General features: G+C 55.1%; 2 protein-coding genes across 2 annotated transcripts; one reads left to right on the top strand and one right to left on the bottom strand.

Moving 5' to 3' along the window:
• The first annotated feature begins 5,396 nt into the window (after positions 1-5,396).
• F5144DRAFT_363632 (CP2 transcription factor-domain-containing protein) lies at positions 5,397-8,498 on the top strand. Its single transcript, XM_066784415.1, has 3 exons — positions 5,397-5,648; positions 5,781-5,936; positions 6,065-8,498. Exons 1-3 carry the CDS (start codon positions 5,635-5,637, stop codon positions 8,361-8,363), a joined length of 2,469 nt encoding a protein of 822 aa, XP_066640236.1. The 5' UTR covers positions 5,397-5,634; the 3' UTR covers positions 8,364-8,498.
• A 1,155-nt stretch (positions 8,499-9,653) lies between these two features.
• F5144DRAFT_583454 (uncharacterized protein) lies at positions 9,654-10,512 on the bottom strand. The gene has a single exon (XM_066789561.1). The coding sequence runs from the start codon at positions 10,190-10,192 to the stop codon at positions 9,701-9,703; it is 492 nt and encodes a 163-aa protein (XP_066640235.1). The 5' UTR covers positions 10,193-10,512; the 3' UTR covers positions 9,654-9,700.
• Positions 10,513-11,047: the final 535 nt, after the last annotated feature.

Raw genomic sequence — 11,047 nt, 5'->3', positions numbered from 1 at the left:
ATCCTTTGGATCTCAGGCCCCTGGGTACTTGGACTTGAGCTTGACCCTCGGTCATTGGGGGCTAGTGCTTGTATGTCGTAGTGTACCTGCATCTGTCACGTCTTGTCCATCCTCGCCTATGATACAGAGAAGTCTCTGCAGACTAAACCATGATCGTTGGTCCCAGGCGTCGGAGCTACATTTTACCGTCGACAAAGCTGATATCTGTGCTGCATAGCGGTGAGATGACACCCATAGCCCCGGTGCTGCCTGGCAGGTACCATGCCAGCGATGCCCCATGCATGCGTAACAAGTTAACCACAAACGCCAGGGGAGTAACCAACATGCGACAATCCAATGTTGCGAATAACAACACTCTTGCAAACAACGGGGTCACACAAACACTACAACCACGTCCCCTTCTCAGCCGAAGCGGTATCACCCACCCGAGATGGCCAACGGCAGCTCAGCCGAAGCGCACACGAGCAGAGAGATCACATAACAACACCACATATACATGATCGCCGCCTCGCTTGCAAACACGAGGCTAGGTGAGATGAGCTTTCAGCCTCACCGTTACCCCAGAACTGAACAGCCCACCCCCGCGTCGTCAACCGTTGCCGGTAACCTTGCCGCTCGCCAGCAGGGAACAACACGTTTACCCCCTTACGCTACCTACTTAGCTTAAACTTTAAACCCACGCCCCCCTTTACCACCACCCGGAGCGAGGGCCGGCGGCATCGCCCGCGCGCAAACAACCTACCAGCCAACCGCAATCTCCGGCCAGCCGGCCGGCCGGCGCAGGCGAAAGGGTCCGTCCGGTGTACGGAAACGGGGAGAGCGGCCGAATACGAAGTTATCCATGTTGCAGCCGGGTTGCCATGCACCGGGGGCTCAGCCACACCGGCGGCGACTGAGATTTCAAGAGATCTGATGAGCCTATTTGCCTATCCCACCGAGACCGCCGGGAAAGGCGGGGCGTCCTTCCCGGTTCGTTTATCTTGTTCATCACCGCGTCCCGGCTTCCCAACGGCGATCAGCTCGTGGTGGGGGAAAAAGTGGCGTGGTGTGGTATGCGGGACGCAGGGGGGCGGTGGGTTCTCGGGGATGTGGTCGAAAATGGGGGGGGGGGAAGGGCGGGAAATGGAGAATGGCAGTGAATGAATGGCTATAGCTAGGCACATATGACTAGTTATTCCATACTATAATACATGGGAGACTGGGGTCGTTGCCTTGAAGGGTTTGGATTTGCTGATCTCCCAAAAATAACCAGCGGGATGGGCTTCGAGGTACAATCTGGGTTGCGAGTGTTACGGTGGCAATATCGAAGCTTGGCCTTTCTCACGAGGACATGTTGACGTTAGTTACCGGTCGACGGGATCGGCTGGTAAACTGGAAAGCAGACGCGAGGTCCCACGCAAGCTGGGGGGCCAAGGGGGCCACGAGATCGACTAGCTGGGACGCTGAATTACAAACATTATGTTGTGTGCCCCATAGAGGACGTGTTGTCGGACGGTGTGGCAAAGTATACTTCGATACAAACACAAGTAAGTGTGCTACCCATTACTCTGCGTGTCTGGTCACTGGCCCCCATCCCAGCTCATGGACGTTGTAGTGTGGTGTATGTACATGAAAGTGAGTAACATCAACCGGTATATGCTCTTTCAAATCTCCGCTCCTTGTCGAGCTGAGCTCGGCTGCTCGGTGAGGTGCCTGTGGATGCGAGAGTAACCCCCCGACGAGTAGAACCAGCGGCGTTGAAGTGACCATGCTCGTCATGGTCCAACGAGCGGCTGACTTCTTTTGCGTTGATGGAACGTCAGCCGCGTGTGTGATGATGCGTGATGTGTGTAAGTCATGGCAAGTGGGTGCAGCGGAAGATTCCAGCCAGTCCCGACCGGGTGGGTGACAATGGGCTCCCCATGCTCCCGCAGCCCGGACTCAGCCGGTCCAACGGCCGGCGGGTTCGTCTCGGGGCTAATGCCGAATGAGGGAATTGCGTCGGGGGCCGTTATGGCAGTGCTTCGAGCTTTTCTGTCGATCACTTTGTGGGTGTAACCCTTCTCCGGAGTCCCATGTTCGGTCTCTTTGAGGGTCTCTCGGTCCAATCTCATCAGGCAATGCAAGGATGTCTTTCCCACCTTTGATCTTTTTTACCTTTTTTACCCGTCCCGATTCCATCACGTGCTCTAGTGTCGTTGGGGGTCGTTCGCGTACGGGAGGAGTGATGATTGGTAGTTCGGCCGGAATGGTGTGTGGGCGGGGGGAGGAGCAGGGGCGGCGTTTTCTTCACGACGGGTAATTTTGAACATATCTTCCAATGACGTCATAAGTCCCTGGCAATTATCGGGTTGAATCTGGGGTTGGGCTGGGGCCCGAGCACGCCCAGGTGTGGTTCGTTTTCACCCATTGCTCAAACGCATGGTCTCATGGTGTTCCCGACTTTGAGAAGCGGGACAGCCGCTGAGACAACACACAACGGCGAACGGCACGGGGGGCAAGCTGAGATGGGAATTTGTCAACAATCGCATCTCTCGGTTGAATCGATATGACGTAGAGGCTGCAGCTGCTCTTTCACCAGCGACGAATCGCACGCGACGCCATCCACGCGGCGGAAGTACCCCCGCGGTGTCACAACATGGTCCTGTGGCCCTTTTATCTTGTGGCAGTGATCAGATGATGGTTGCCTGCCTCAATGCTCTGCACTGGTGCTTGATGCGGTGCGACCTTGCGGGGGGAGGCGGTGAAGCGGATGAATCGCGTGCGTCTCTAACCCTCCTAAAAAGAAAGAGAGACTGCTTCTACATCCATTTGCGAAGAATTTGAACCCATTTTATTGATCCGGAGCATTCTTCGCGGTTCAGGCTCCTCTGTTGTGGACATGCCACGTCGCCCAGCCAGACACAGGCGCTGCTGGAAATTTTGTGCCTCGTGGAAAATTGGCAAGGGTGGTTTGGCTGAAACAATGACGTCACCATGCCGAAGGGATGAGGGCCAAAAAGAAATAAAATAGGTAAAAGAAACTGAGAAGCAAAGGCGGGACGGCTGAAGGAACAGAAGCTGATGGAGGTCAGTGTACATAGCAGCCGCATTCCTCAATTGAAGTGCTGAATACCTGGGTGTACAGAGTGTGCTCTGCTTGTTCCCAAGGGTTGGGGTTCATGTAACTATTCGTGTGCTCGTCGGAACTGTTTGACTGTGTGCCTGTGGGGGCTTGGGGGGTTCAAACATCAGATGGACCCTTTTCTTGGCGTGATTGTCGCTGGCCTCTCACCGACGCTGGACCAGGAGACGTTTTAACTACATGTTCCCGTTTACACAGTACCGGCTGGTAATATTGCACCCGGGAGAAATGCCGGGAGATCCTGGGGCGGAATGTGGGGAGTATGTCGCTTGTCCATATACGTCGACACAGTTCGTAGGGCGACAGAGCCCATTTATATGCAACATCTATACGATGTACTGCCACCGTTTATCAAGTCAGACGACTTATACAGTTGAGACGGCGAACTGACTCAATACGAAGTGCCTACCTAACTATACTGATGCACATAGGTATGTGGTAATTATTATTGCGAGGACGAGTTCTAAAAGTGTTGGGTACCCTGGACCCCAGTTCCGGAATGCTTCCAGAAATACCGAAGTTAGTGGGACCTCAAGGGCCCCAAAGCAGCCGAGATCGACTTGTGAACGCTTTATTTCGAAATGATAGCCCGGCCCGGCGTCATCGGCGGGGGAAAAAGACTTCACCTCAAAAATCACCCCAGCACCTTCGAATTATTCCAGGTTATGAAAGCTCATCCCGATTTTCTCACCTAGTCGGCGATTCGGCGTTGTTATGGGCCTACAACTCGCGCTTGAGGCGGGGAAGGAAAGAGTTTGGAGTCTGGACAACCGCAGGGACCCGCTAGCATTGCGGAAGGCTGGGGGAAAGTTTGCTGTGACGTCATTCTTATCTACCCCCATCCCGGGATGTCGACCCCTGTACCACTTTCAGATCGTGACTTTGAGCCGGTGGGAGCTGAGCAGAGCTGATTTTTATTAGTTTCTGATGGTTCGATCTCGTCGACCCAAGCAAGCACGTTGGGACGCAAATTCGCCCAAATCGTAAATAGTAGCTATGTCACCGAATAGCTGGTTTGCAAGGGGCGAGAAGGACACCCAGACCGGCACATTCCGTTGCTGGTGTGTGGTGTTCGTCTGTTTGGGCACGGATGCGAAAGGGGCGTGTCCTGTGCGAACGGATCAGACGAAGCTTCCCGGGGCCATCCCTGCATTTAATACAACATCACACATCCAAAGATTGGACGGGACAGTTCGGGCGAGACCCATACTTTCTGTTTGCTCCACAGACCCCTAGGGCCGCGGTTCTGAGCCACAGCGTCATGTCATACCCACAAAGCTGCCTTTCTCGAAAGATTCGCTCGTAGTTCGTCGTCATGAACAGAGCGGCAGTGTGGTCATTGGGAAAGAGGAGTACATACTAGAGTAAAGGTTGGTGTGGCTTATTTTGACCTATGTGTGGCGAACCGGCCGGGGCACAGCCATGACATGCTGTCGCAATGCGTGGCGGTGGGGCTGGATAAAAGTACCAGTACTTTATCCGAGTCACCTCTCGCCTCTCTCGCTTCCCGAAGCCCCCCGATAAGAGAACATCTTGCGACTGCTCCTACGATGGAAGTACCTTACGAATAGTCCGCACGTCAAGTGCCAGTATCAAGAACAATCCAACCTATTCGCACTTCGTATGTATGTACAGTAATGGATTACTAAATTCTAGGGAGGTATGCTACCCCATGCTCACAAGGTGTTCAACATGCTGCGGAAATATTGCCCCGGTATAACGTTGTCTTATTCGTTGCGACCCTTTGTAATTATGTCCCGTTAATGGAAACTTCCCTCCGGAGCAAGCCCCCTTGCTACGTCTTCGAGGCACCCCATCCGTCTCCGCAAACAAAAAGCAGCCACATTTTCGGCGTCCCTTGGGTACTCCTCCGGGGTTCGGCGGGGTTCCCGTTCAGCGCAATTGGGTGCTGTGATGGTACCTGCTTTGCGCTCGATCTTTCTAGCATTGCCTGCCGTCTTCTGTCTCGAAGTCTCCTTCCATTTCCCGCGGGCTGCTCCACACCTTCCTCCGCACACACAGACCTGGGCTCCTTCGGAATCGACTGCATTCATTCGACAGTGGAGTGCATTAGCGGCTGCGAGTTGGTATATACCTACAGCCCCGAAGGCCACCCACCCGCACCTCCCCTCTTCGATACGGTCGCGACCCTTCTTGCCAAACTTCTGAACTTGCTAAACCACGGCCGGGCGCTTTGCCATCTCCTCTCTTTTCCCACCCAGACGACTCTCGTTTTCGATACTTTGTCCTTTGGTCGTGCGCACTTTCCCCAACAGCCCGCCTCACTCGCTTCATTGTGACACGCCAGGCGAAAACACTGGGAACAAACGGTCCTTCGCTTGCCTGCATGACGGCCGTGCGCGCCTCAGGATAAAAAAAAAGTATAAAAGAAAGGAGGGAGAAAAAAAGAGAGAGAGAGAAAGAAGCCGCATTAGGCATTCCCACGCACGTTTCCCACGGCCGACAAGAAGTGCTCGGACTGTCACAAGTTTTGTGCCGCCGTCTCCGGCCGAGCCGACATCGTCGCACTCATGTTCCGTCAACGGTAAGTTTGAAGCCGGCACTTTTCCCTTTAACACTGAGTCAGAATGCGCGGGTCTCCCTGACCTACTCGAGCTCTACTCCTCCACCCTCCTTATGATGGCCTCATTGATTGCTTACATCGAGTGTCATACAGAACAAGTTCGCAAAAGCCCGGTGATGACCTGCTGGCCAACTTCAGGCAACAATTTCCTGAAGTCGCCGTCCCAGGCTCATCCGCCACTGCGGCCGCTCCGGCTAGAACGGCGACCGCGGGGCAGCATGTCGATGTTCCCGGCACCGGACCGGAAAGGTGCGTCTTTTCTAGAGTATTCTCTCCCTCTGTTCTTCTTCGAGGAGCCCCCTTTCGGTCGGATGTGTATGCTTCGGTGACATCGACCCCTCAGGGCGTGATAACTAACTTGCGACCCCACAATGTAGGTCCCATAGCATCAGCCATGAGGCATTCCGGGATCAAGACCCAACCCCACGGGCATCGAACGACCCCTGGCGGTTCACCCCGTCCTTGCTAGACGCGGGCACATTCTCGTTCACCAACTTCCCAAACCAAGCCCCAGGCTATTATGCGCCTACTCCAGGGGGGACCAATACCATCTACCACCCGCAGGCTGGCGACCTTCACACGCCCACCTTGGGTCTGGGCATGGGCCTTGGGACTCCGTTGTCTATGCCAAATTCTGAGGGCGCAATACAGTCGGGTGCAGTGCACGCAAGTGCAGTACACCCAGGCGCGGGGCCCATGGATATGGGTGGTTTTCACCACGGGTTTCACCAGCCGCCCTTTCAGCCGTACAATCCCTTCATCCAGGCTCCTCCACCACAGCCGTCTTTCGCACCATCGTCATTCATGCACCAAGATACCGGGTACGAAACAATGGATCAGGGGTCGCCGATGGATTCTGATCATGCCGATGACCGGATTCGAACTATCGACGCAAATTTCCAGACCCAAACCCCCATGGTCGCTTTCCAAACACGACAGTTTGGGATGGCCACAGCCGTACATATCCCAGCATCGGCCGAAAAATTCCGCTTCCACACGGCGCTCAACGCGCCGACGGCTATGATCAAGCACGCCGATGAGATACCCGTTACCTACCTAAACAAGGGCCAGGCATACTCGTTATCCATCGTGGATACGATGCCTACGCTCCCCATTGCTGCCGGCACGCGATTCCGGACGTTTGTGCGAGTCTCATTCGAGGACGAACAACAGCGGGCGAAACCAGGGGTATGCTGGAGCCTATGGAAAGAAGGGCGAGGCACGAACGAGGCCCACCAAAGGGGAGGAAAACTACAAGCGGTCGAGTATGTTGAGGCGGGGCAGCCGGCGGAAGGCGACGACAAGAAGACGCGCATTGAGTTAGAAACCTCGTCATTCGACGGTTTCTCGGTCATTTGGACTCCTGGCGTGAACGGGGCCGCCGTCGAGTGCAACATTGCCGTCCGTTTCAATTTTCTTTCCACCGACTTCAGCCATTCCAAGGGCGTGAAGGGCATCCCCGTCAGGCTTTGCGCCAAGACGCACCTGTTCCCAGCGGACGGGTCGCCTCCCTCCGATACCGCCAACGCACCCGAGATTTGCTACTGCAAAGTTAAGCTGTTCCGCGACCATGGCGCTGAGCGCAAACTGTCTAACGATGTGGCGCACATCCGCAAGACCATCGACAAGCTGAAGCAGCAAATCGCGCAAGCCGAGAGCGGCATGAAGGATTTCGGCAAGCGCAAGAGAACGGGCGGCGGCTCGCAAATGAAGGGTCAGAACGGGCAACGGCCCGGCAAGGTGCAGAAGCACAAGCGCACGTGGTCCATGTCCTCTGCTAGCTCAGCAGGCGGCGGTTCACGGGTACCTCTGGAGGAGGACCTCCACTTCAAGCTTCAAACTCTTCAGGACATGTTCACCAGCACCCGGCCCGTGAGCATCTTATACCTACGCGGCGAGTCCTCGGACGACCCCGACCTCCACCCCGTCTCCCTTCCCGGCGAGTCCCTCGATCTCAGCAAGGTTGAATCGCGCGACAGCAACGCTTGGCGCAGCGGGCGAAGCTCCGTCACCGGTTCCTCCCTCGTCTCGCCCTCCCCAAGCTCACTATCGCTGCATTCACAAACATCCATCGGCGGCAAACCGCCCCAATGGCAGGACTACCAAATGGGCGGCAACACCTCGGACCCCTCGTCACGCGACAATCTTCATTCCCACCAACAGCAACCGACTAGAGTCCGTCAGGTTGACGAGGCGGGCAACCTGACGGGCTGGATCGAAGCCCTCGGCGTCGACGCCGCCTACCGCCCACCGGCGGACCGCGCTACCCCCAAGCCCGTTGCGTGCTTCTACGTCGCGCGTCGCACATCCGCCAACGATGCCTCTTCGGCTGCCGGACAGGACCTCCACCGCGCCGTCTACCTCACGCAGCGCTCACTGCACGAACTAGTCCGGCGCCTCGCGGCCAAGTGGCAATTTGACGCGGCCCGGGTGATGCGCACCGTACATGTAGTCGAACCGCGCGGTCTCGAGGTTGAGATGGACGACGACGTCGTCCGTGAGCTCCCTGAGGGTCTGGACATGACGCTCGAGATCGCCGAGATCGGCAGCCCACCGGCTGGTGGCGTCGTGAAGCGCGAGTGGGAGATGGCGCTCGACGCCCCCGGCGAGTCGGACCTCCCGTCGCCCGAAAGCAATTCCGCGCTCGGAGTTATTGAGCTGCGGCTGCGATACTAGCGGGCGGTGATTACTTATGTTTTTCTGGTTCTTGTGTGGATGAGGATAACTTGGTTTGGGCTGGGTGGGGGAACATACATGCGTGGATAAGGATGGTCGGTTGGGCGTCAAAGGCTCGGGCGCGGTTTTTGGCCCGGCCGGTTTTGGGGGGATGGCTCGGTTGGCGGTGGCTAAGGCACACATCAGAATCGCGGGTCCTGGGCTGCGGTGTATATCACGCACTCTTTTGGGGCGTTGAGCTGGGGTCGGACGGGCGGGGCTTTGGTGATTATGCTTGGTCTTCTGTTTCTCTTACACTTTTTTTACGAGATACCAGGTCGCTCGTTGTGCGGCGGACGTTGTCTTGGTCTGTTTAGTGTTTATTGTCGGTTTATTCTTCTTCTCTCCTGCGATCTGCTGTACCTAGAGGAGATGCGGAGGTGGTTTATAGGGAGCTATTCACTTCGGTCGGTGCGATTGTCGGTTGTCAGCGGTATTTTATAACGGTTGTATGAGATTGTTTTCTGCTGCTGTTTGATATGATATCCTCTAGAATGTTTGTTTACTTTGTTGGTAATATTGTCCCAGTCGGGATGGTTAGAAGATCCACCCAAACCTGGGCCTTGATATCACCCGAGTGAAATTCTTTTACGATAGATATTACACCCGAGCACATCCTGACCTCCCGCGCTCCCTATCCCGTTTTTATGTTGTCCTTTCCGCTTGATGACTCCCTTCCTGCTCCACTTCTAACGTTACTCTATTAGTCCAAACCTGACCGCTTGGTTCCCTTGCCCAGCGCGGCCCGCCGTCGCCGCCGTGGCCGCCCGACCCTTGCGATGTGATGCGTTAGCGGGTGAAAACCTTTTCTTGAGATCGAGGATCGAGGATTGGATCGAGGACTGGATCGAGGATTGGATCGGTGATCGGTGATCGGCTCCAGAGAGTCGGACCGTCCGGCGCCCCCTTCAAACGGGCTGCTTATTAAACGAGGTGACATTGTTCTCACGCTTGGCTGGGTGAAGTGGTGATTGGGTGGAGGGGGGGTGATGCTCATTTGGGGGTGCTTATGGTTTTTTTTTGTTTGGGGGGACGCTTATTAGCCGCGTTTGGGGTATGGTGTCATGGTGTTTAACAGCCGCTCGGGTCTCGGGTGGTTTCCGAATGGAATTTTGAGTGTTGGTTGGGTTCCGGGGTGTTGGGATCGGGGGTAGGGGGCAATGCTCCGGCGAGGAATCAAAGGATGTCCTTGCCTGGCTGCTATGGGGTTTTTATGGGGGGGGCCACGAAATTGCTATGGACGTCTTGGAGTGGAAAAGGCGAAATACTGTTAATTCATAGCAGTGATATCCCTGTGTTTAGGAAAGAAGACCATGCTCTAGAAGAGCCTGCCTGAACTCCTCCTGCGACGCCTCGGACGTGACGACGACATACACCGAGTACGGTGTGGCATTAAGCGAGTCCACCTTGCAGATGCCCGATCCCTTCTGCAACAGATTGCCAATCCGGATGATATACTCGCTCAAGCTGCGGGTGCTGTAGATGGTCTTGCTGACAACGAGGAACTGGTCGCCGCGCCCAGTGCTGAACCGGTTCTGCCAGTACACGGTGATGTTCGGAGGGCCGCCCTTCATCTGTCCGGTGTGGGCCATGATCTCGCCTGTGTCGAGGTTGTGGTATTTTCCGTCGACAATAGGGTAGCCGTCGGTGGTCCACGACTGTGTTTGTGGTAGGCTGGCCTCGAGTGCTCTGAAATCGGCCGGCGGAGGGTTGTGGGGGTGCTCGGGCTCATTGCGTGCAGGTTCACTGGATGATGGACCCATGGTTCCAATTTGCGCGTTCAGTTCCATTTCGTGAATCTTGCAAGAAATTCAGCCTTGATTCGTTTAGGGGGGGATATAAAATCCCCCTTACCAGTGAGTTGCTGCCCTGTCTCAGATGTTGTTGGGCTTTGCGAATATCCAACATTCGTACCAGAACAGGAGGATAGACCAGTCAACGACAAATACGGGGCAGCAAAGACTATAAAAACAAACCGAATTAAAGCTGCCAGACTTACTCATCAGGCAGAAGGCCGGGCACGTTGAACTTGGATGGTCACATGTCACATCGATCGACTTAATCAAAGCAGACAGTAAAGACGGGCAGCCAGCAACTCCAGGCAGACACATACCTTTTGTGAACGTTTTCGGAAAGTGCTAAATGATTCGTCACACCCACTCAGATTTCGAGCATTTTAAGGCGTGCCAATTGGCAGGTCAAAACTTCTGCCTAAATATCTATGAGCGATAACTTGGAATCTGCCTCCGCCCTCAATGCTTTGCAGAGGTTCCCAGGAACGCCAATTGTTCGGTGTCATTGTTGACAAGGTAAAAGCTAAGACAATCTCAGGATACCGCGTGAAGTCTAAGACCCTAAACATTATATAGAGAAGGCAAAATGTAGCTTCATGGTAGTGGAATGGCCGCGGTAGGCCGAGTTTGAAAAGTTTGAATACATGAAACCAGGTGCTCACTCTATTCATGCCACTCAGGTCCTCAAAGCACTCTTGCCTACCTATTCGCAGGTTCGCACAGCAATCAGTCGCACACCCCGATAATTTTCAGAATTTCGAATTCAGGAGGTGGTCTGCCGCCGACTCGCCGACTGCGTTGAAGTCGACACCCACTGAATGCAAACCGCATATTCGGGTCCTCGTTTCGACT

Source organism: Chaetomium tenue (genome assembly GCF_020726465.1).
Source record: "Chaetomium tenue strain MPI-SDFR-AT-0079 chromosome Unknown F5144scaffold_6, whole genome shotgun sequence".
NCBI lineage: Eukaryota > Fungi > Ascomycota > Sordariomycetes > Sordariales > Chaetomiaceae > Chaetomium > Chaetomium tenue.
This window is presented reverse-complemented; position numbering and strand designations above follow the sequence as displayed.

Coding starts and splice junctions, on each gene's coding strand:
- F5144DRAFT_363632 (XM_066784415.1), top strand. Junction 5,937..6,064: donor CCCGGCACCGGACCGGAAAG/GTGCGTCTTTTC, acceptor CCCACAATGTAG/GTCCCATAGCATCAGCCATG.
- F5144DRAFT_583454 (XM_066789561.1), bottom strand. CDS start 10,192: ATGGAACTGAACGCGCAAATTGGAACCATGGGTCCATCATCCAGTGAA.